Source organism: Sturnus vulgaris, chromosome 2 (assembly GCF_052056855.1).
Source record: "Sturnus vulgaris isolate bStuVul1 chromosome 2, bStuVul1.hap1, whole genome shotgun sequence".
Taxonomy (NCBI): Eukaryota; Metazoa; Chordata; class Aves; order Passeriformes; family Sturnidae; genus Sturnus; species Sturnus vulgaris.
Genome location: NC_142244.1, coordinates 69,542,013 through 69,567,351, shown reverse-complemented (window position 1 = coordinate 69,567,351; position 25,339 = coordinate 69,542,013). Strand labels below are relative to the sequence as shown.

The window sequence follows — 25,339 nt, the reverse complement described above, 5'->3', positions numbered from 1 at the left end:
CTTGTTTAGAAAACAGTTCAGTGAGCTTGTACCTGGACACATATCGAATAGAAACAGAGCTCAGATAAAGTCAGGCTGCTTTATTATTGGAGCAGTATTTCAAGGATCATAGTGGGTTTTTGGGCAATAAGCACTTCTAAATCAAGACTTCAGTTATTTCATACTCCAAAATATGCTCTAGTTCAAGCACTAATTGTGTCAAAATGTGGAAAGGGAAATAGTTAATTCATTGTTTATGTCACTTCTAGCACAGTCAGTTCTGTTATAGCTGATTTTTTTGGGGACTGGGATACACACCACTCTCTTGCTTCATTTTTTGGCTTCTGTTCTGTTTTTCAGTTCAATTTCACCGTTCAGTATTGAGAGCACAAGGCGTCAGAGGAGGTCTGAGTCTCCAGACTCCAGGAAGCGGCGCATCCATCGGTGTGACTTTGAGGGATGCAACAAAGTGTACACGAAAAGCTCCCACCTGAAGGCTCACCGGAGAACGCACACAGGTAAGATTTGCTGGCACTGTGTGCCATGGTTAAGAAAAGCAGGTGCCTTTCTCTCCAGTTTAGGGTATAATGAGCTTGTCATCCTACATTAAGAGCCAAAGACCTCTACTGTTATTCACAGGCCTTTCAATAGCAGAGATGTCTGTGAGTGCATTTTTTTACTCTACAGATGTTTCTTTTGAAACCACTTGCTTTTATGGATGTAGCCTTTGGATGCCAGGAGCTCCTGAAATCCTTCAGTTCAATTCAAGGGTAAACTCAAGTCCTCAGTCTTTCTGGAGGCTTTCAGAGGCACCTAGCCCATACTGGAGAGGGAAGTCATCACTGAACTGTTGGAGAACCAGTCAGATGCCTACAGCAGAGATGTGAGAGAGGTGCCTGGAGGAGCTGGGCCCCATTCAGGGGTGACCATACTTAACACAGAATCAATACCTGGCGTCCTCATTAACTTTATGGGCTGTTACTAGTCTGTATGACTGGCATGGAAAGGTAGCTGAAGTAGTGATGTGTAATAGTTGTAATTTTATTGTGGATAAATTCAGGAGCAGCAATTTGAAGTTATCAAGAGCAAGTCTGAAAGGGCATTGATTGGATGGCTGGAAAGGCAGTGGACAGAACGTTCTGAGCCTCAGTGCTGTTCCTTACTCTGATGCTGATTTGCTTAAATTAAATTTATTGATCTCTCTGCTCTTAATGGACTTCAGCATTCCTGCAACTCCGTGGAGGAAAGATGGTATTTATCCAGCACATAGGACAATGTTGTTCTTTGCTGAGAATCTGCTGGCACTTTCTGTGATCTGTTGTACTCTAAAGAGTATGAGATACTATTTTAGAAAATTAAGTGAAGACTTGTCCATTTCAGGTGAGGCCACATCTCCATCACTCTTTCCAATATGTCTTTTGGTTGGTAGGACTTTTGTTGAGAGGAGTTCTGAACACGGCTCCATCCTAATATGCCCTACTAAAAAAATTTCTATAAGGTTTGAGTTCCTTCATTAAGCAACAGAAATGTTCTGGTGATCAGGCAATTTCCATTACATTTGCTTCCAGGCCGATTTTCCTGGTTTCCTCACATCTTCCCTTTAAAAAGGGCCTTCTGCTCTCTCATTACTTGTCATGTCTTGTCTCAATTATTTTTTCTTTTTCCCTCTTCTTTTCCATCTTAAATGTGGTCTTTCATCCCTGCTCTTCTAATATCTTATATACCTTTACCCTGTCACCTTTTTCTTGTTTTATCTCTTCTATCTCAGTCTAACCCTACTCTGTTCCTTTCCTTCTTCCTGCCTGGATTTCCGCATTGTTTCTTTTCTTGCCCATATCGCCCTTTGAGCATTGCATGGCTGTAACAGATTTAAAGGAAGAGAGCCTAGCAGAGAAGAGTCTTAGAGTGTTTGGTTGGAAACAAAAATACCATTTATCTGCTTACACCACAGGGAAGTCACTCTTCTCTGCCAGACTGGCGAGCAGCCCAGGAGTATAAGCAATCATCGTGTGAGTTACCAAACTAGATGTGGACAGCCTCAGAAATGTCACACCCAAGTCAGCCCAGAAACAGAAGAGGCTCTTTTCTTCTGTCACATTTTAAAACACTGAGAAGTACATTTGTCAGATGTCTGTAATTCTTCGGTGATTTCATGGGGCAGACCAGTGCTTGCAGGTAATGCACCCAAATCAGTGTTAGATAGTCAACACTGCTGAATCTCAGGCTGTGCACTTAGGGTGCTTAGAAGTAGGCACTGAAGGCTTGAGAGGATGTAGGTAAATCCCAGTTTAATCCTATATGTAGCTCTCCACCATCATAAAACGAGTTTATCTACCTGCTGTAATTGTAGGATCCATATCCCTAGCCGTGTTTCCCTGGCAGCTGAGTGTCAAGGCTATGCTATCTGTCTGGGATCTCTGGGTAGTCAGAGTAGAGGGATTGGCACCTCTGGGGCATGTTGTTCCCTCTTCAGGTATACCCAGGGATTGGCTTGCAAAGGTGCTTCTCTTTCACTGCTGAGTACAGAAGAAGCCCGGATACCTGCCAGGCTGTGAGTTGGCTGAAATTAATTCCCACATCAAAATACAACTGCCTGAACTGTTTTTTTGTAGTCATACTGGAAGTTGGTTTATTACTTCAGGGAAAAAGAAAAACAACTTTGGATCAAAAACCTTAATTAAGTAGTCAGCTGATAACTGCTTTATATTGACATTGCAGCAGGTATGATGAAAGAAGTGTAGTCTAGAAAAATGGTCAATGCTGAATTTAGCCAGTGAATCCAGTGAGAAAACCTGTATTGTGCAGTTGAAATTAAATGTTTTACGGGACCCTTCAGAGTTCTTGATAAGAAGTTGGTATAATCAGACTTACATGTAGCATTGGCCATGAGCATACTCCCTGTACTAATCTCGTGTTTTTTATCTTGGCCTTTACTTTTGCTTCAGGCAAAAGAAGTTAATTATTCACATATGACCCACGGTAATTAGTGCAGTTTTGGATAAGTATAAATGAAGTATGACAGCTATGCACGCAAGAGTGAGCAAGTTTCAATAGGAAACTTTCTGAGAAAAGATCACAGAAACTCAGCATTGCATAATCTGTACCTTATTTTTTTTAGGCAGGCTGATCTTGCTTACAATTGTTTACGTAAGCAGTACGTGTTTGAGAACTTTTTTTTTCGTTTACTTGATGATCTTAAAGATCTTTTCCAACCTACATGATTTTCTGTGTACAGCCACTGAAACATTCACAGTAGTTTAGACACAGGAGGAAAAACATGTGGTATTATGACAGGATGAACAGATTTGTTGGTTCCGGTATACTTCTTTTCATCCTAATGAAGAACGGAAACAGAACATTATAGATGGTAACAGTTGAGTCTAATTGTTTTGGAGTAACTCCTAGGTTTTTTAAGTATGCTGGCAGTCAGCTAGCTCCTCAATACTTGCCACCAGTGTCCTCAAAACTTGGTGTGCTGGAGTGGGCACGGAGTCCACTGGGGGGCGGACTTGAATTACGTATTGTCTCTCTGACTGGGAAAACTGCAAGGGAAACCTCTGATAGATAGAACATTGCATAAATCACAACCACTGGTATTAAATTTCTCTTTCTAGTATCAGCTTCTTGTTGTTTTGCCAGATCATCAAATAAAGCTATCAGTAGGTATCAGGTGTGATGGAGAGCCTTGGGGGCTCACAGTCAATCTCACAGCTCAGGTTTATCAACTCTTTCTGCAAGGAGAAACTGTGAGAAATTGGCTCACTGGATTTGCATTGAGTTAGCTTCTGCTTCAGAGAACTTAAAGAAAATTACTAATGTGTGACTCCACAAAGGAATAATCTTTAAAAATGAGAAAACCAGCAGCCATGGGTTGCATTCCCAGTTTGTGTTCATCTATGTTGCACTTGGCACAGGTGCTGGTGTTGGCCTCGGGAATGGGGAGAGTGTAATTGCTGTTTCCAAGGGGTTTGCACCTGTGCAGCCCTGGTGGGACTCACCTTCTTCACTTTGCTGCTTTTACTTTGAAGATGGAGAAGGAAACACGTCAGAATGCTATTTTATGATCTGTAGTGGCTATTTCAGTCCTTTTAGGCATTACTAAGGTTGCCATTAACACTTCCAGTAGGACAGCTGAGTCCTACAGACTGAATAATACTGGTTCTTTCCACTGTATGAACATCTGAATATCTGAAGTTGCTCGTGGTTCCAGTTCTAGTTCATCATGGCTACCCCCTTACCACATGGAGAAGCCCAAGGAGTTTAAAACATGGTGTGAATCATCCTGAAGAAGTCAACAAAGAAAGAAGACCTGCTGTGAGGTTATGCAGGACATAATTTTAGTGTCTGAAACACAAGATACTTGTTCCCTGTCTCTCACCTCCACAGGATTTTCATTTACTATAGTAGTAATGTGCATTCTGTATTTCTGTACAACCTTATTTCAGTTGTTGGTTAAAAATTTCTGGAAGAACGTGACAGTGCGGCTTTCTGGGGTCAACAGCTGCAAAAGCCTGGGACTTTCCAGGTGGCATGAAGTGGGAATGGATTTAATCCATGGGTGTAGCACCATATATCCACAGGCATGGTTTTGCTCCTGCCTCGGAGGAGTGGAGGAGGCCAAGGTCTGTAACCAGAGCACTTCTGTGGGACAAAAAAGATACTGGGCTGCAACTGCTGCTCTTTGTCCATGAGCCCCAGTTGGCACTGGGTATGAATCACCCTTCTCAGTGCTGCTGCTGCTGCAGTAGAGGGGCTGCTCTCTCAGGCTCTTACAGAGCCAGGCTGAATATAGCCCCCAGGCCAAATGAATTTTTTAGTGTTTGGTGCTTTGTCCTTGATCAACGCCTATATCATTCCTGAGAGATGAGACCGAATACCTTTGCCACAGACGTAATGAAGCCTATTTGTCAGTGTCAAGGGGTCTTCAGCAGTTTTACATGGAGACAGTAAACATCTCAGAAGTACAGATTTGTACCTGAGAAAATGACAGTGTTCCCTCCCCAGGATGTTCCTTTGTAGCTGGATTGAGACACCACCCTAGAAGAGAGAGGACTAGTGAGTACATGGGTGTTTTATTTAGTCTGTGCTTTTTCAAACATTGCATTCCTCTCACTCACTGTTGCTCCATATATTATTTTAATATGAAAGGGCCCCCTGTCATTAGTCTTTGTTCACATTTTCCTTTGAGCGCTTTCAGAGTGGACTTAAAAAGTCAGAGGCACCAAAAAGCTATTTTTGTTCTGTAGGTTTTAAAACTCCATTCATTACCTGTTGTTTTCTTAAGGTCTGTTTAATGCCTTTTGCTAGCTATAAGTTCCAGAGAGATATTTACAGATTTGTAATCCCTTCTTTAGACAAATACTGGGAAGAAGCAACATTTTTAAAAATAATCTGTCTGACTTTTACTTGAACTGTGTAGATTTTTGGTCTCTAACACCTCTTTGCTACCTACCCGCCAGACTCACTCTTCAAACCCCCAGCTTTTCTTTCTCATGTCCTATGTTCTCCTTGTCCCTGAGCCTTTCCTGTACTGTGAAAATCTGTCAGGTGAAAATCTTCCAACAGCAGGTTCATATGCTGTTTCAGAAACTGGGAATTTAAATAAACATAGCCAATTTAAAAATTAATTTACTTTAAGTAAAATAGGAGGTTCTGTTTGTGTTGGGAGATGCTTTTATTTTTTAAGAAATACTTGCTTTTAGTGTTTAAAATTTACTGCCAGTTTCAATAAACAGTAGAGCTTTCCAATGTGAAAACGAGTATATTTCACAGAAGTTTTCCTTTCTAGCCTTTCTGCTGTTTCTCCATGCAGGTTCTCTTTAGAAGATAAACAGATTATTTAATAAGTGAAACCTTAGCATACTCCCATTGATGTGGCTGGCTTCATACTTCAGAACAGAAATATATTTAAGAGCAGATGTCTCCCGGTGCAGTATGTACAGGGGTGTAAGGGCAGGCTCACCAAAGCCACCACAGCCTAGGAAGGTGATGCAGAAGTGGGAACCTCTGGGTGTAGTGAGATAGTTGTCTGAGTCCAGCTAGTTACAGGCAGGTGTCCGTACCAGAAAGAGCTTGTACATCCAGTTCTCTTCCAATAGCTGCTCTGTGGAAAGTTACATGATTTCATTTTTGGCACATATTGCAAGCTCTGAATTCACCTTACACACAGGGAGTCATTCCTCTGCATTGTAGGTCTGATGCTGTGCCGATATGGAAGAGTGCCCGTGTGGTTATTCCAGGCACTTTGATGGGAAAGCAAGTCTAATTGCATCTGTGATTACTTTCAGTCTCAAGGTTATGAAAAATATTTTCAACAGTGCCCCTTGACTTTGTAAATATGGGGTGCATATGTGTTTTGTCTGTGTGTGGCACGAGGGAATAATGATAATTTCATTATGCAGAATAAGATTTTCTCTAAGCCAACCATTTAGTACTTAATGCTCTACCTCCAAAGAACTGCAGTTCATCTAAGGTCTCTGGCATGATTGTGGTCTACCATGTGTAGCCCTGAAGTGCCATGAAGGCAAGAAAGATGTCTTTACTCCCACTGCTTCCAAAACACTTTCCCAGATGTTGCACCCAGACCTGGAGGAATAAATACACAGTACAGGGTTTCCAACTCTTGCAGCCCACTCAGTCCCCAGCAGAGGGAACAATGATTTGTTGCTGATGGTACTCCATGTCTTTTGGGAAGTGTGTCTGAAGTTGCTCGTGCCCATCCTGTCCTTGTCAGGGCAACCTTCGATCGGAAACAGTCTTGGAGAGTGCAGCATGCTCAAAACTGCAAGTAAGAGTCATAAAAGCTTGTTTTGAAATGTCTTATTCAGGTTTTCTTCTTTCCTGCTTTCTTTTATTTTTTGCACATAAAAGCATACAAGAGGTAAATCCTGAAAATTAGTGTTTTCACTCTTAACTTTTTTGAAAATAAGCAGTTAGAAATGTGGGTAAATTCTACAAAAAGTTCTTGTTTCATGGGAAAGTAAAAAGATCTGATGAAACCTGTGTAGGATGAGGAGTTATTTTCTGCACTTCAGTGTTTTCTTCACATAGGATATGAAATAGTGGTATTTTGATCACATTAATGAGCTTTCCCCTTGTCCCTTGCCATGCATATTTTTGTCCGTTAATATTTTTCTTTAGTATTATATATATTTAATCTGATTTTTATTGTTATAAAAATTGGTATATCTTCTTTTGGAAAGTTTAATTCCATTTCCAGCTCACTTAAATGGGAAGTGAGTTTTTTAATGCTCTGTTTCTATACACAGCTCAGCACACCAGTGCCCATCCTCTGCTTGAGCCTGACTTCTAGCACAGTGCAAACACCACATAATCAGTTGTGCAAAACTGTTTAACTGTAAACTGACAAAGCTCATCCCTTGGAGCCTTTTGGACGTTTTTTGTTTGTTGGGTTTTTAATTATTTCTTCTTCTTCTTCTTCTTTCTAATTATTTCTTTGGCAGGTTTTTGTTGTTGGTTTGGGGGGGGTTTTTTGGTTTTTTTGGGTTTTTTTAATAAATACTGAGAAATATGAGTATTTCTCTTGATGAACACAATGGAGCAGTGCCAGGAGGAGTGACAGTAGCAGCACTGAAGGCAGAAGGGTAGGGAAGTGTGACTTGTTTGGTGTTTCCCTTGCAGTTGTAGACCACAGTGAAGGAAAGTTGTTTTATTTGGGGAAGGCCAGACTGAAGCCCAAGCCTGAAGCACCCCAGCTGAGGAGAGTAAATGTGCAGGTCTGCTGGCACCCTCCATACACTTGGCTACTGATGGAAATATGGATCTCTTGCATTACCTTTCCCAAATACTATAGTGAGTGAAGGCTGCTATAAGAAGGAAAACCTCAGTCTTTTCCCACAGCACTGGAAATTCAGTAGCCCCATATATTTGCACTGGCAGTTGTGAAGAAAACTTCATGTCATCATCTATATGTTAAGTGTGTGTGTGTGTATATACATATATATGCACTTGACATATACTTAAAAACTTACATATACACACCATGTCATACAGGAAACAAATTTCAGGAGGATGAATAAAACTATATTTTTCATGAACTGTTGGGATTTGGTCTGGCTCCTGGATTCAGGTGCACAGGAGGAGATGCCTTGTACTTTTCCAAATTTTTCACATTCACTTTTTTTACAGGAGTTAAAATTTTTCATACTGCATCAGCAGCGCCTGTGGCAATGTACTTAACTAATCCTTGTCCCTGAGCATTAATTCAGTCATATATCACATAGTACTTGGTAGAGCCCATTCTGTTCTGGAGCAAAGTCTCTGCAGAAGCCCCAAAAAGAGAAAATGTGGAAATTGCTTGGATTCCCCATCTTTCTTTCTTTTCTGTGCATGTGGTTACAGAACAGACCAGAGACTGATATAATGGGTTTGCCTTCTTAAATTACAGCTAATTGAATTTTGTGATTTTAGTCCCAAAGGCTTTTTTGCTGGGATTTGAATTTAAATAGTATCAGACTGGGGCAGCTCTATACCTAGAGTAGCATGTGGGACAACAGTAGTAGAAGGAAAGTAGTAGAGTTGCTGAAGTAGTACTGGTCTTGCAGAGGGAGTGAGAAGAAGGGCCAGCATGGCAAACAGGACCAAAGCTCATCAGTGCAGTGAAATGAAAACGTGTTTGTGTGTTTTGATGTGAGAAAAGGACTCCCACCTGAATTATCACAAGTGGAGTTTGTAAATAATGAGTTCAAGGGCTGCCAGAGTGTAATGAAGTTCTGTCTCTTCTTCTAGAATGAAGGTTGTCACTGTATATTTGAACTGAAGAAATTGTTTTGTTCCTGGTTTCCACATGAAGAAACCATGTCCCTGTGCTTTGCCTAAGTCAGCCCGAGAACAAGAAATAAAAACCTGAACTTCAAGACGTGTCCCAGGCAGCACAGTATGTTCCTGTTCTGCTAGTAGAAATTGTTTTGCCAGACTTGCTTAACTGATACGAAACTAATCTCTTCCCGGAAAGATATTTTATTTTTTATTTGCATATTTTGACAATACTGAAACATAAAAGTCAAATTGCATACGTTCATCAAAGAGAGAGAGAGTGAATTAGTAATGCATTAAGTGAATAATTGGATTAGATTTTTGCATCAAAATGATTGAAAAGATTTCAAAGTTTTAAAGAGTTTAAGCTAAGATCTAGCTCTTCCATTACAGAAAGTAAGGTGTTCCTAATGTGTAAGTCATAGCTTTGCTGTTCACTCTTGGCAGTTTTGGGAAGGCTAATGCTCACTGTTTTGGTTTTCTTACCTGCAGAATAGACTTGATATTTGTTACACAGTACTACTATGAAGAGAGACTTTTATGAGAGATTACATTTTCAAAAAAGCATTATAATGTACTTCAAAGTTGTAAAGTGCTTGATAAGTGCTCTATTTTTTTCATTAAAAAATTATACTAATAAAAATATCACACAAAATGTAAGAATTGTCATTTTTCCCTTTCCCCCATGTCTGAAAGCTAAGCTCCCCTCTTCCTCTGGGAGTGCCTGAGGATGTTCATTATCAGATAGTGGTTTTGCTGTTAAAAGATTCTTTTCTGTCTGAAATTTCTTATTTTTAGTAGAAATGCAAAATCTAATTAGCCATTTGTGGTTTTCAGTGTATGATTTCTTCTCCTAGAGCCCTGTCAATAAGGGTGCAGTAGGAATGTCGCGTATGCTTCAGAACAATTCTGGTGTTTTCATGGGAGCTGAAAACAGCTGACATAAATACTACACATTACATATATTGCATAACATCCTGTAGCAGAAAACAAACCAGGAATTACCAGGAGATGTCCTCAACCCTGCAAAACTGCAGATCTGTTCACTTTGACTAGAAAATGTAGCATATCAAACATAGGCAGAGACATGCTCGCTGGCTTATTTATTTTCTTCCAATTTGTTTCGGGCTAAATCCTATGACCTCACTCTGGGTTTTTTTGGGGAAATACTTCTCCAAAATAATGACAGTAGAAACTTGGGGCATAAAGATGTATGTAGCAGAATTGGGCATGTTCCACCTATTAAAATGCAAATTTCCCTGAAACCCATTGTATTTCATGAATGGAGTAAGCGGTGTCACGTCCTCTATGCCCCCATCCTCCCTGTCTGGAATTACTACACAAACCTATATACATCAGGTTTTGTTTCCATGTACTTTCTAACTTTGTCTTTCATAGAGTGATGAAAGCTTTAAGCATAGAAAAAATCTGACTAGATTGCTAAACCTTTACCCCTGAACAGTCCCCTATGTTTATTTCCTCATTGTCTCTTATTTGGAATAAAAGTGTTAGCAACGTTTCAAAATGCTGTGTGCCACTGCGGGAAGGAGCTGCAAAGAAGTGACATAATAATTCAAGAGCCATGGTGACAATTCCATGTGCAGAAAAAAATGGATAGATAGGGATGTGTGAAGAGGATGTAATAAGAAGGAACATGGCACTTTTCTGTAATATCAGAAAGAGAGGGGAGTTGATGCCAGAGGAAGAGAAATGTTTACAGCTTGAGCTCTGGGGTGTTTTCTGTCCTGGTAGTAGACAGTGTTACCTCATGGTTGCCAAGAGCCTGCTAAACTGCTGGATAAATGGAAGTTAAATAATACATAAATGAAAGGAGCTGCAAGTGCACAGGGAGTACATGGAGCATCTGCAGTTGCAGTAAATAAGGTTCCTCACTTAAGGAATGAATATAAGCCCAGATCTGTTTCCTGGAGTTCCAGAACAGTTTCCCTGCTGGCAGAATAACCCATAACTATTTATGTGGTGGTTTTGTGGTGTCTGTCTTTGAAACATCTGGTCTGGCATCAAATACTGTTGATACCAGCTAGTTGATGGGCAGAGGATAACTGCTGAAAAACATCCCACGTGGGAAGTTCTGCATGGCACAGAACAGACCCTGCTCCCTTCATCTGTTATGTGGCATATCTTGGGCTTGTACCTACACAGAGATTTTCTAATAAGGAATATGTGAATGTCATCGAGTTATAAAGTAAAAGTTCAAGAGATTTATTTCCCTGGGTGAATGGTCTTCCAGATGTCAGGGTACATGAATAAAGATATGGGAAGACAGATGTTGGGCTGTGTGAAGGGTGAAAATTTTTTAAATGGCTGAACAGTAGTCATTATTCAGCATTATTAATTCAATATTTGAAGAGTTTTCGAGGATTTAATGAGCAGCAATTGTAACCATGTTTTTAAGTGCCTAAGTAAGAGGAGTCATGGTAGGTTAGGAAAAATAATATGGTAATGGTAATTAAACTAATTTGGTTTGTTGCATCTGAAGTACAAAAGGCATGGTTTTGGAGGACTTCAGAAATAGATGTGTTAATAGAAGACTGAAAAATTACTATTCCAATTTGGAGTGTTGACTCATCCCTTCAAAACTTTGTAATTAACTCCCCCAAATAATAGAAAATACTCATTTTCTACAGAGAACTGTCTAGAAATACTTTTTCATGCTCCAGGGTCCTGCTTGATCCATGTAAATGGCTGTTATGGTGTGCGGTCCACTATCCATGTATTGCAGGGCAAAGCTGCAGAACAGTATCGGATTTTTTCTATTTTGGGATATTTTTACCAGGTTTCAGGACTAAACAATAGAGCTCTCAAAGGCACTTGCAAAAATAGAGGGTCAGCAAATGTCCACTGCTTCAGGCACCTATTTTTAAATTGATAGGCTCTTTAAAACTTCACAAATTCAGAATATTGAACTCACAGGATTTTATCTTCTTCTGGTTTTCCTTTTCTCCTCCTCCTAATTGCCACATGTTTTTAGTCTCTTTCTGCAGCTCTTCTTGCTTCCAGTTTCCCAAAACTGTCTACTGTTTTGACTTCTTCATTCCTGTGTTTCCACCACCCCAGGCAAAACTCACACAGCCTGCATTTGCTCCTGAAAGCTGAAGGAGAATTTGAGTGTCTGAGTGCATGAGGAGTCAAAACGTGCCCGTACTTTAAGCCCAAGAGTTTCTTAAACACTTAAAGTCAAGTGCTCGCACAGAAGAGACAGAAGTGTCTGAGTCAGAATGGCTGAGTGTCTGACTTCGACTCCACTGCAATCCAGTCTTGAAATGCAGATAGATAGATAGATAGATAGATAGATAGATAGATAGACAGAAATACGTATGCACCGTGGTTAAGTTCTTCCAGTTTTGTCCACCTCCTCATGCACTGCTCTCTGGGTTGCCCTGCTTAGGCCCAGCTCATCCCTGTTAGTCGCACTGAGGATTTCTACCAGGAGCGCTCACGCTCTCGTCAGACAAAGCTGGTGTGAGATAGCTGACACCAGCTGCTCAGCTTGTAGCAATTCTGCTTCTGCTGGTCCTTTCTCCATCATTTAAACTCCTGGGTCTTCTGGTTTTGACAAACTCAGTGGTTAGTCTTCATGTCTGGGATGACACCAAACATAAGTTTAAGAGTATATGAAGGAAATTTTTTTTCTAGCCCTCGAGCATGCACAGGTAATATAGCTGTTTAAGAGAAAAGTAGTAGTACTATTCTTTCCCTAAAAATTAGACTTGCATAAAATGTTGATTAACCATAGTGATACTTTTTACAGTTGTCTTTACAGTGGCCTTTTTAAGATGCATGTGAGTGAATATCTTCATATTAATGCTGCTGGTTTTTTCTTTCTTTCACTGAACGTATATATTTAATTGAAAACAACAAGAGGTACTCTTAGGTTGAGCTTGTAAGACTGATTCTCCTTCAGTGGAGTGAATACCTTGCAAGGAATGTTGCCAGTCCTGTCTATTTCACATAGCTCCGTGAGGGCTGGGTAGGCAAGACTCACTGAGGAGGGACGCTGGAAGCAACACGTGGGAACTCCAGCTGAGTGATCTGTACTCACATCCTTCCCACAGCTGATTTCGTTTCTTACCTGAAATGATACTGTTTTAATGGATGAACTAAAAAAACTGTTTCTGGTACTTCTCATGTAAAGTATCCCCTTCTGCTGGGTACCCTGTTTTCTGTTGAGGGAAGGAAGATCTAGAATTCTGTGCACCAAGGGGAAGGATTTCTTGGATATCTTTAATATCATTATTACTGATCTGGACAAGGGGATTGAGTGCACCCTTAGTAAGTTTGCAGATGATGCCAAATTGGGGAGTGTTGATCTACTGGAGGGTAGGAAGGCTCTGCAGAGGGGTCTGGACAGGCTGGATTTATGGGCCAAGGCCAGTTGTTTAAGAGCCAACAAGGCCAAGTTCTGGATCCTGCATTTGTGTCACAACAAACCCCATGCAGCACCACAGGCTGGGGGAAGAGAGGCTGGAAAGTTGCCCAGCAGAAAAGGACCTGGGGGTGCTGGTCAACAGCAACTGAACATGAGCCAGCAGAGTGCCCAGGTGGCTGAGAAAGCCAATGGCCTCTGGCCTGTATCAAAAATAGTATGGCCAGTAGGACCAGGGCAATGATTGTCCCCTTGCACTTGGCACTGATGAGCCCAACCTTGAATCCTGTGTTGAATTTTGTCCTTCTCACTACAAGAAGGGCATTGAGCTGCTGGAGTGTGTCCAGAGAAGGGCAGTGGAGCTGTTGGAGGGTCTGGAGCAAAAGTCTTATGAGGAATGGCTGAGAGAAGTGAGGTTCCTCAGCCTGGAGGAAAAGAGGGCCAGGGGGAACCTCTTTGCTTTCTACAAATAACCTGAAAGGAAGTTGTTGAAAAGTGGAGGTCAGTCTCTTCTCCCCGATAATAAGCGATAGGACGAAAGGAAATGGCCTCCAGTTACACCAAGGTTGCACTAAGGTAGGTTTAGACTGGATATTAGGAAAAAATTCCTCACCCTGGTTGTCCAGTGAAGTAGTTGAGTCTCCATTCCTGAAGATGTTTAAAATTTCAGATGCTTTTAAGAAAGAATCCAGAGCCTAAGAAATATCTGTTGTCTGAAAGTGTCTGTGGCCAAAGAAGCAAACCAAGGTAGTATCTGGTGAGCAAAAGAGTTTAAAAGTGTGTTGAGAGATGGACAAGGACAAGGGCTGCACTTGGAAAATGTTGATCTGGTGTGATGAGTGCATTGGAATCAACCTGCCGAGTTTGGATAGGGGTACTGCTATATTTGTACAGTGCTCTGCACCAACTGCTTGTGGCAAGAATATCTATGTAAGACAGTTTGGTGGTGAATTTGAGCACATTTCGTAGCACTGTGTCATTGGCAAGAGTGTGCATTCCACCATCTGCCATGTAGCTTCTGCCTGCCTGTCCAGCAACTGCTGGATTTGAGATACCCAACACTGTGGTCACCCGGTGACAATGAGCATTATTTGGTGCTCTGTGCTTGGTTGGGGAGTACAAAATTATCTAGGGTGAGTTGTTGCTGGTGCAACTACAGGTTGTGGTCAGAGCCCTGATTGCTGGGTTCTCCTCACAGCAACTGTTTCCCACCCACGTCTGACATCAAAACTGCAGCACAGCCCAGATGGTGCACAGAAGGTACCAACCCAGGGAGCTCAAATGTTGCTGACAACCTCACTGACATGTCGTGCTGATGTCTGTACAGCACTGAGTTTCCTTACAGAGGCCATTTCAGCTGGATTTTTCAGAGTTGTTGTAACTTTGTGATGATACTCTTACTTGAGGATTTTCTTTTGAAACCAAGGGCTCTCCGCAAAGCATTTATTGACTTTTGAAGAGACGCAAGGAGGGAGGTTCTGCCCACGAGAGAAAGCAAGTGTTACATCAGTGGTTCATATAATTGAAATAGTTTCTTGCAAGCTGCTCATGATTCATGAGAGATAATAAATAACTGAAGAATGGTTGTGCCTAACAAAGGAAACAGTTGTTGCAGAGATGCTCTTTTGCTGTCCACGTTTTGATTAGCTGGTTTCAGAAGAGGAAGTAAAATTTTAGATGCAACAAAAGAAAGATAAATACGGACCTCACACTGTTTCCTTTCCTCAGTTTTGGTTTATGCTGAACTGTGGGATCAAGGTAACTGCCAAGAGCATTTCTATAGACACTGAAGGTGAGTGATAGAAGTCACAAAGAAGTCTAGCCTAAAAACATGGCAAAAGTGGTATTTTAAATAGATTGCTTTATGCAAGCACAAAATCCAGTTTGGCTGTATTAATCTTCTCCTCTGACATGATACAACATCATTCTTACCCTTAAATATAAAGCAAGATGGTTAGATTTTCCAAAAATCTGCATTAGCTCAAGTCCGAGCTCACTAAAGTAAATGGGTATTTATGAACAGTGTTGTGCAAGTCTCATGGCTAAGTACATTTAAAAATTGTACACCATTCCTAGTACCATCTTATGCAAAATTAATTTTACTGAACGTAAGTGCAGTAAGTAAAGAGGAGGTTTTGCAGATATAATTTTTATGTTTCATTGGGAAATTGTAGTTGATTTTTACCAGCCTACTAAGAAATGTCTTGGAGTGCTGTTTACACAAATAATCAGAAACCTTCATAAACATAGTAGAATAATGAGAAGTCTGTGTCAGCCCATGGTAAATTGCAGAAATATCAGGTAATCTGGTCATATGAGGAGAAAGTATAGCCTGACCAGATAGGGGTTGCAAACCTGTATGGTAATCATGAGAATAATTACACAGCCCTGTGTCCTGGTGTTAATCCTCGCATTACCCCTGCAAGGTAGGATCTATATTATTGCCTTAATCCTGTTGATTTTCTTAGTCATGTGAATGCCACAGGGATGATAAATCTCAAGGCTCTTTTCCTTATATTCAGCAGATCCTAGTACCTCATAATTGTGTAATTTGGCCTAAAGCAACTCCTAAGCAGTGCGTGTTCACGGGAAGCATGCAGAGGGGATTGTGGGGATTAATAGCAACAAGGGGAAAGTCACAACCTGTTTTTCCCCCTTCCCCTCTTTCTTTTGTTTCTCCCAGGAGAAAAACCCTACAAATGTACCTGGGAAGGCTGCACCTGGAAGTTTGCTCGATCCGATGAACTGACGAGGCATTACCGCAAGCACACGGGAGTGAAGCCATTCAAGTGTGCAGACTGTGACCGCAGCTTCTCCCGCTCGGATCACTTGGCGCTCCACCGCCGCAGGCACATGCTGGTTTGAGAAACGCTACCTGTTCCAGCCGAGTTTAAGAGCTGGGTCTCTTAACTACCCACAGTGAATTCAGCAGGGCTGAATCCCCCTCTACAGTGTTAACAGGCAGGGCTTTCCCTGATGTCTGTAACAAGAAATAATAGCAGAAATTTTAAAAAAGCAGGAAAAGAAGTGCCACTCTTCTCCTCGCCATCTGAAGTTAACCCTGTCTGCCCCTCAGCATGGCTACCCCCTGAAAGTGTCATCACAATCACCTGGGAAATAGCAGCCGAGATGCTACAGGAATGGGCATTATTTTACATGCTGCATCCTTTGACAAAAAATGTTTATAGCTTGTATGTTTTCTCAGCTGCCAGACATTTTGTTCCTGAAAAAAATCACTGCTGATTGGAGGATAGATATCACAAACTGATGATGATGATGATGATGATGACAATGATGATGATGATGAGAGCAAGACCGCTATATCTGTATTATGCCATCTTTTCCCCTTGTTTCCAGTACCATCTGGCCGGTGTCCACACTGCACCGGAGCTGTGCTACAGACAAGCTGCGTGTGAGTAGGCAAGAAGATTCTGCTGGAGAGGTCCCACTGCTGGAGCTGGAGGGTTGCTTGATCAGACTTTTGCAATAATGATGGTGGCATTTTTAATATCATACCACAATTTGTCATTATGCCCTAGAGGACACCAGCCATTTAACCTTTTTCTTTTATCTTTTTTTTCCCCCTTCTTTTCTTTCATTATTGTTGTTGTTGAAGTCTGTAAAATAAGCAAAGGGCAGCAGCATCTCTGCTGAAATATATTAAGTATCTGTATTTTACCATGGACTTATTTAGATCCATTTTCTGATTTGTGTAGAAAGAGCCCACCTAAAAACTACTACCCTATTCTCAATGTGCCGTTTTCTTTCATGCAGGTATCCTCTTCCCCACAGCCATTATTTGAACCCAAGGAAGTAGTCAGATCTTGTACTTGCTGGTACCAAGGTTAGTGGTATAGCCATTCATGAAATGGAATTGAATGTATCATCAAAACAAAACAGAGAAGAAACGGCTGCATCTCTTGCAGAGAAAAAAAGCAATAATGAATAAAATGGCTCTTGAGACAATAATTTACTCCACACCAACAGAAGTGAGGGGTATGCAGAAACAGCATAAAAAATTTAAGCATTTAAGTTAATCTTTTTGCTGGTTTCACTGACCTGCTAGGTGCCACAATTAAGTACTTCTTTTTCCTTTAACATCATACTTGTGTCTGAAAAGCAGGATAGATAAAGGAAAGAGTTGATTGTTGAGGAGGTAGTAGATGAACTGTAAGTAGGCCAGAGAATTATTTCTGCAGTGGTGCTCTGCAAGACATTATATTTCTCCCTGGGAGTTAGGGAATAACAAGATTTTGCCAGCTGTCTAGTAGGATATAAATGGCCCTCTGTATGGGTACCAGTGGCTGCCTCTGCTGGGATTTTCAATCCAAGCCTTTTCAGATTAAATAAAAGAAAATTCTTGATCATTCCCATACAGCCCTATAATTGCAAACCAATTTGTATTAATTGAATTATGTAGGAAAGAGAGAAACTCTTAGTCATCAGTTATTCATGCAAACAGAATAGTGTTTTTCTGTTTTCTTTCCTCACAAGGATCTGCCTATTCAGCTAAATTTGACAAAGGGGAGGCTTGGCAATATTTTCCAAGTGTTGAGATTTTCATAGCTTAGAGATGAAAGATGTAAACATAAAGGTCTTTTGCAATGCATTTAATTATGAATATTTTGTTCCATGAACTGCACAGATTAAATTTGTGATGCCACTTGTTTGTTTTTAAATGTTTGACTATCTCAGTTAATATCAGATTCCTGAAGTAAATGTAGTAATGTTGGGGGAATTCTGAAATCAAGGTAATCTTTAAGAAAAAACAACACAGAGGACTCATACAGATACAAAAGCAATTACAGTTAATTGAGGATTAATATGACTGGGATAATACCTTATAATAGCATTCACAAGACCCTGGAGTTTGATTGTCTTTAAATATCCTTAAAATTCCCCAGTATGGGTAGTTTATCAGCTCTCTGAAAGAACTTACTACTGTTAAAGGTCAGGCTTCCCACTGCTGAATGGCCAGCAGAGAAACTCAACACAAATTATTCACAGCTGTTGTGGGAAAAATGCCTCTATCCATTCCCATTGGCCATGTCAGTGATGTACTTCCACCAAATTCGATGACATTCTAGAACCCATCTCCAAATCAGGGACAGAGCAGGGCTTCTTAGGCATTGCAGGGCAGCAGAACTGTGTCTTTACCAGCAGCATTACTACTGTGGATTTAAAAAACTGGTTGTCAAAGTATTGTGTGTGAGGTGTTTCATGGATTATGTCTGAGGTCTGTTTTTTGTGTACTTGAATATCATCCCCTTAAATGCATCTGTCATTGTTAGCATTTGGGGAAAGAAGTCAGGTCAGGTAGAACTCCATTGATAAAATTTTTTCCTGCCCAAGCATATTTTGCCAACTAATTATTTGAATAGCAGTAATTCAGTTGAAGAACCAATAGCATACAGAATTCCTTTGGGGATCTGTGATTTTTTTTTTCTTCTCATAGAAAATCATGTTTGCTTGAGCAGAAACTCTTACTGGGCATTCTGTCGGCATACAGGAGGATGTGATGTTACTCTTAAAGGCAGGGTGCAACTGGGAGAGATGAGTGTTCCTCTTTAGGCTTCCCCTGTAGTCAATGAAGACAGAAAAACAACAAGAGAAATGGAGAGGCCTTAAATTTTAGCATTCAGCTTTGAAATGCCTGTGGAGAAGCATATGTGTGACAGACCCTGGAGAGGCTCATCTCCCAAGGCTGAGGTTGGTCTGTGTGAATCCCTGGTTTTTCAGCTGGTTGCCTGTTATTTTATGCGTTGGAAACACTGCAACAGAAAGAGGGTCTGGTTTTATTGAAAGAACCCCAAAGTGATAGAGGGTTAAAACAGCACTAATGCCAGGGGTCACAGGCACAGAGTGTGGCAGTGGTAGGAGAATGAAGCCAAAAGGTAAAGGAGCGTGTGCTACATTTTGTTATTTCACAGGTAGGAATGACGTCCTCAACCTCCAGCACATGCTCAAGGGCTTCTCATGCTGCTGTCACCTGTAGGTGACTTGCACAACCAGCAGTAGTCCACCACTGGGTTTCAAGTACACAGTATGGTTCTTGATGAGGTTCTCATTCATACCAGCACCTGCAGGCTTTGATCCCAGTTACTCTGTGGGGTTGTTTTCTGGTTTTTGTCCCCTTCAGAAGTATTTTAAGAGAAGTTATTTGGTAGGATGGGGGTGTTTGAATGTGGAGCTGGTGTCCCCCAGATACTCAGTGTGTCTTTGCCTTTATTGGCTGTGGTTCAGACCTGCCAAGTTGCTGTGCTCATGCAAAGACCATGGGCAATTGCTCCAGGGTAGCTTCCTCAAAAATCCTGGTACCCCGCCACAGGTCTCTGACATTTCATGGCTGTGGCAAAGGCTTACATCATGTGTAGCATGCAGAAATACCAGATCTCTTCCTGACACAATCCAGTAGGTCCATCTTAGTTGAACAGTGAGGATACACAAATATACAAATATACAGTGTCCCAGACAGAGATTTCAGTCCACCATGTCATGATATTGCACCTTACGGCTTGCAAGGGAAATTATGTCGTGAATTGTCAGATTTCATGTACTTTCAAAAGTTCTAAACGGATTTGTCAGGAAACCTCAGAAGCCAACTTTTTAGGAAAATGTAATTAGGAAAAAGCTTTGATACAGAACTTTTAAAAATTTTAATTGTGTCACTATTTTTTGAGTGCCCCTTATATTCAGCACTGTAAAATTGGCTCATTGCAACAGCAGTTTTTACTTGGGGATGAAGATGCAGTATTCCTTATTCTCTCTCATGCTTACATAATTAATTAAATAGTTTTAGACTGACTTGTATATATAATTATTTGCTGGAGTAATGTATAACAAAATTAACAGTGTTGAAAATTACGTCAGTGATGTTGACATTTGGTAAACTTGCAGTGCAGAGCATGGACAAATAGCTGGACAGCCTTTCTCCCCTTTAATAATGAGAATAACAGTGATCATAAGTCTCATTTTCCATTAGCCACATTGAAAATGTATCTAGTTGCCATTTATAAATTTATCTTCTGATAATAAATGCTGTTTAATGTAAAAAAATCTCTTTCTCCTTTATTGAAGGTGGGTATCTCAAAATCAGAGTAAGTGTGACTAATAATATCTCACTTACTTTTTAGTTTGAATTTGGGTTTGGAAAGGTCACTGTATGAAACTACATCTTCCACAGCAGTCAAGTCTTAAGATCGTTCAGTAAATCCATGCTATTCCCACAGGCTCATCCTTACACTCATGCATGTGAACCCCAGCATTTCCAAGTGTCTCTACCCATGTGCAGGTAATAAACAAGTTTACTTAAAATTTAGGGGAAAAAAACTCAAAAAAACCCCCAGGAAAATAAGAATTTAAAGTAAACACTGTTATGGAAAATACTACCTTAAGAAACCAGCTCATGTTATTGTGTTATGCCTTTGCCTGTGATACATGACTGGAGAATTGCACAAAGAAATTGTTGTATTTTCACAGTTTTGCTGTAGCGTAGCAGTTGCTGTGTAATGCATGCTTATGAAGTCATGCCCACTGGAACACTGAAAAGGCTTAAATTCTCCACAATAAATCAAGTTTTGGCATAAAAATGTAACTGTAAGGATACTGCATCTTTACAAATCAAAGTAACTTGAAAGAATTTTACTATACTTGTAACGGTTAAAATATTCTGTAATATTCATGATAATGGAGAAGTATTTTCCAACTGATAGTTTTATGTGGGGTGTTAAGTAGCTTAAATGAAATATATTTTTAAGCAATCCTTACCTTCAATTTTCATTGGGAAGACTGTTAGGATAATGCCTTGCAAAGCTTAAACACAAAACACAAGAAGTAAATTGTTCTGTTTTATCAGAGTGTGTTTTCTCTGCAAAATGGAGTGGCCACTTCTTTGCTGTTTTGCAGATGGTGTGTGATATAGCAAAGTTATACTGAGTCCTTCAGTGTCAAATAAGTCAATGCTCTATGTCTTTGACTGAATAAAGGAAGAAAACACTTAAACAAAATGAAAACCATATGAAAGATTTGGCGGTTTGTGATTTCTTTTTTCCTTCTGACATTTTACAATGAACTGCAGATACAGGAATGGCAAACACTCATATGATTTTATTTCTTCTTGTATTTCCCCAACTACAGTGCATCCTGATTAAAGGTTGCAGAGCTGAAATAGGCAGCTGCTTTTTGCTGATTCCAGGGGAGTTTAGTCTTCTAGGTGCAGTAACATGTCAAGAATATCCATTGTAATAGGACAGTTCTGACATTTAAAGTACACATACACTTCAGTGAGATAGCCTGAAATCTATTTTAAAGGTGAAACAGAAACTGAAAGTGCCTGTAACTAGAACTGATGGGATGTTCCTATACTTTTACACAGCAATAACTTAATGGGATTCTGTTAACAATAAGGTGAAAATGAAATTTTACTTGGAGAACAATAATGCAGCACAGAAACAAACACAAAGTGCCATTTGTATGTTCACATGTTGAGATACTGTGTTAGAGGTTTTAGTTATTTTATCAGATAACATCTGTCATATATTTGTAAGAAGAAAATAAATCTTAGTTTACAAATGACTTGTAGCTGTACCGATTCTCAGTAGGTGTGATTGGAGGTCATTGTCAAAGCAGTGTTTTAGGGAATTTCTTCCCAATTTATGTTGGATATGCCTGTATATCCAGGGTATTCTCTAGTGAAGTAATCCAAAACCAGCAATAAGCCCAATGGAGCTTTTTTTAGGGAATATAGTAGAACAGGGATTCTCTTGAGAAATCCTCTGCATTGAACTCTGGAAACACAAGAGTTCACCTTATGTCTCCTTTCTCTTCATCATGTAATGCTCATAGTATTTACTACCATCTTGGTTGACTTCATGAGTGGACAAAATATATCACTTCTCTTTCTTTTGGGGACAAATGAGTGAAAAATTGGGGACTCTCAGTCTAGAGATTATTTGAATAGAAAACAAGAAGTCAGTATTCCTAAAATGAAGTGTGGAGATTTTTATATTGAGCGGCCTAAACATTTGCATCAGTAGACTAATTGATCTTACCAGAAAATGGCCAGCTGTGACTCGTGCACTCTTGTTTTTTCTCAGTTTTTTTGTAAATATTAACTACTGCTAATGGATTCTTAAAATAGCAGTGTAATGCCAGCCCTCATGCTTCTTCTATTTTTAAAAATTAATTTATTGGAAATCAAAATGTAATTGGTTGTCCTGATGCCTCTGCCAAGGAAGATTGCTTTTCATCTTCTGAATTTTTACCTGTCATTTATCTAGACAAAATGCGGTATTTCAAAAATTCTGCATTTCGTCTAGACTTCTGCTGCCATCAGTGGGTTGTCGCTGGAGTCTTGTACACAGATGAAAGTGCAGGTGCAAAAACAACCCCCTCCCAAAAAAAAAGAGTGCATGTGGACACACATGTAACAATTAGATATTCATGCACATGAGTTAATTACTTGACAAGGTTGCTCATTCAGTAACAAATTTAAATGTTAACCGCTGGTGAAAATAATCCCATCAGAATATACATATACTTATTCTGTTGTCCCGAGCTTAGTTCCAGGTATTAAGCACATAGAAGAATGCAACTCATGCTGGGGATTTCAGGAGAACATCAGGGACTGTGTTGTCAGAAGGACAAAGGAATCTAGTTTCTTACCCAGTACCTGAGCCCTTCTTGGAGAAGAGTGTTCAGTTCTTTGTTCTGGAGCAACAACACTATGAGGGGGCACCTTTAGAAAGTTGCCACGTTGGAAGGTTTGGCCGATTCCAGCCCTGCATGTGTTAGTTCTTCAGTAGGAAAGGGCACCTTGTCTTCACCATCCCAAAATGAGACAGTTTTTTTCCCCCTTCATTCTGAAAAGCAAACTCTGAGTAAGGGTTCTTTTTTTTTTTTCCTTTTTTTTTTCTTTTTTTAGTCTGTCTTGTTTTGGTTTTACTTTTTGGGGTTTTTTGTTTTATTTGGGTTTGGTTTTGTTGGGGTTTTTTTTGCTTTGCCAGCATTATTCTATAGCAGCTCATGCTCACTGACTTTGAATTATGAAATAATTACCCTTGTGGTAACTTTTACATTATTCAATAGAGAGTTTTTCAGTCCTCCAGAGAAACAAAACTGGGCATATGAATTTCATCTATTACAAAAATAAGAATAAAAAAATTTCCTTGAGATCCCATTGTCCATATGAATGACCTTCAACATCTTTCCCAATTCAGAGTCAAAAGTTTCAGTGAGCCAAGGTGCTCTCAGTTACAAAAGAAGAGGTGGTTCACGCATTGTTAAACCTTGCTCTGTGCTGTGACCTCAGCATTTAAAAAACAGTTATTCAGTGTCTGATATGGGACCACAGGCAATGGCTTTGATGGATTGTCATATGCATGGACCATGAAATACACAAATAGGTTCAGATACCACTTTTCTCCCTCTCCCTGCATTTCTAGATATAAAAGAGCTTTGGAAAGACAACTTGAGCCAAATCTTCATGGCTGAACTAATATTTTTCACGATTCAGAATTGTTGTCATTTCTGGTTTCAGACTTTTTCACTGCTCATTTCCATCTTTAAAATGCATGGTTTCTTTCCTGATTGTCCTATACATGGCTTCCTTGGTAATGTAAGTTCTTCACTGAACACCTACACAATATGCTCTCTTGACCTTCTGTCTGTCCTTACAAAGTTGTATTTCCCATTTGCACATTTGTGGAATATACACAGAGATAGTAATGAATTGCTTAAGTTTCATGCACCATCAGCCTTAAGACCTTCAACCCATACACAGGCACATGCATTCATACACATCAAGGGAAAGAGAAATTTGGACACTGCTATCAACATGTGGGGTCAAAAATACCATTAAATCAGAAAGTTCTTTCAGCTGTGTTCAGGAAAAAAACAACAATACTGAAAAATAAAATTATTGGCAAGTTACTTATGGACAAAGCAAATTCCCCCATGGTGTTATTTGAATGAAAACCTAAGGATGGGATTGTATTTGGCCCCAAATTGTTCCTTCTAATCGGGTCATTACTGTTGTATGTACCAATGAGTGTTCATTTGATCCTCCTGTGTAAAAATACAAAAACATCCCGTAGTTTACCAAGCGATTCATTTGGGACTGAAGCTTCACAGCAATGGAATTAGTATGTACAGCACCTCAATCTTTTTCCTAGATAAGATGCAGAAGGGAGGGCCATTATTGGTAACCCCATAGAGATAGTAGTGTCAATAGAGCTCCTACATTTAAAAGGAATAAAAATACAAGTGCTAGCAGGCAAACATATTAGTTTTTTAGACTTTCTTTTGCCTTCTTTTCAAAAGCTTTTAAATACAAAAATTACTTTTCTTCAAAACTTAAAGTAAACTTCTGAAGATCTAATTTCCCAATAGTTTCCTCTGCATTTATATACTATGTAGTGTTTAGGCAATGCCTATGTTATAAGTTTATTAATATTATGTAAGTGTTGTTCTTGTATTTATGTATAGTGTATGTATTGTAAATATACTCAGAGCTTTTTTTCCTCTTACTGTAAAAAGGTGATTTTTGCCCTATGATAATGTAAAGGGAGTCCCCTAATGAAATTCTGTCAGAGGATGATTATTCCACTCTATTCTCAAAGATTTAAATGAACAAGTGTTATCGTTTTAAATGGTGTCTCAGACATATTTTGTTGGTGCATTGCTTTTCTGTATTCAACTTTCCTATGAATTGAGCTGTGAATTGAAATAGAGTTTAAACCTTTAAATGTATGCATTTGTACAATTATCTGAATGGAGGCATGAAGGTTAAATAAAGCATTTTGTATGGAACAAATCCCCTAATTATTACTGTCAATGACTCAAACCTTCTGGAATACCTAGTTATTAACTTTTTAAAATTAAATCTTTGTTTTCTATAAACATATAGTGATTTTTTTAATGGAATGTTTGCTTAAGAAATGCATTTTACTTGCTTTTCTGATTTTTTTAAAAGCCACAATAGAGACTAGACATTCTTTCTCCTTTCACAGAATTTGTGCATCTATGGCAAAGCTGAAACAAATAAAATAGCTCTCAGCAGTATAAACAAAAAATGTCCTAGGATGATATAAAAATATTTTGCCTTATTATATAATCCGAGTTCCCCGAGTACTTTAAAAGGGGAACTCTTTGCTTCTGCCCCTCTCCTTTCCCTGTGTGTGAGGAGGCTGGTGCAGTTGC

At 39.7% G+C, this 25,339-nt stretch overlaps 1 protein-coding gene across 4 annotated transcripts in view; it reads left to right on the top strand.

Moving 5' to 3' along the window:
- The window catches only part of KLF12 (KLF transcription factor 12), a 234,501-nt gene extending 209,462 nt beyond the window's left edge, over positions 1-25,039 (top strand). For 3 of the 4 annotated variants that reach the window (XM_014870959.2, XM_014870953.2, XM_014870958.2), the window contains 2 exons: positions 340-497; positions 15,825-25,039. In XM_014870959.2, the coding sequence (XP_014726445.1) occupies positions 340-497; positions 15,825-16,006 (340 nt within the window). In that variant the 3' untranslated portion in view covers positions 16,007-25,039. Of the gene's footprint in view, positions 1-339; positions 498-8,727; positions 9,314-15,824 lie in introns of those variants that run through there. The other variant, XM_088159748.1, reaches the window with a different exon arrangement.
- Positions 25,040-25,339: the final 300 nt, after the last annotated feature.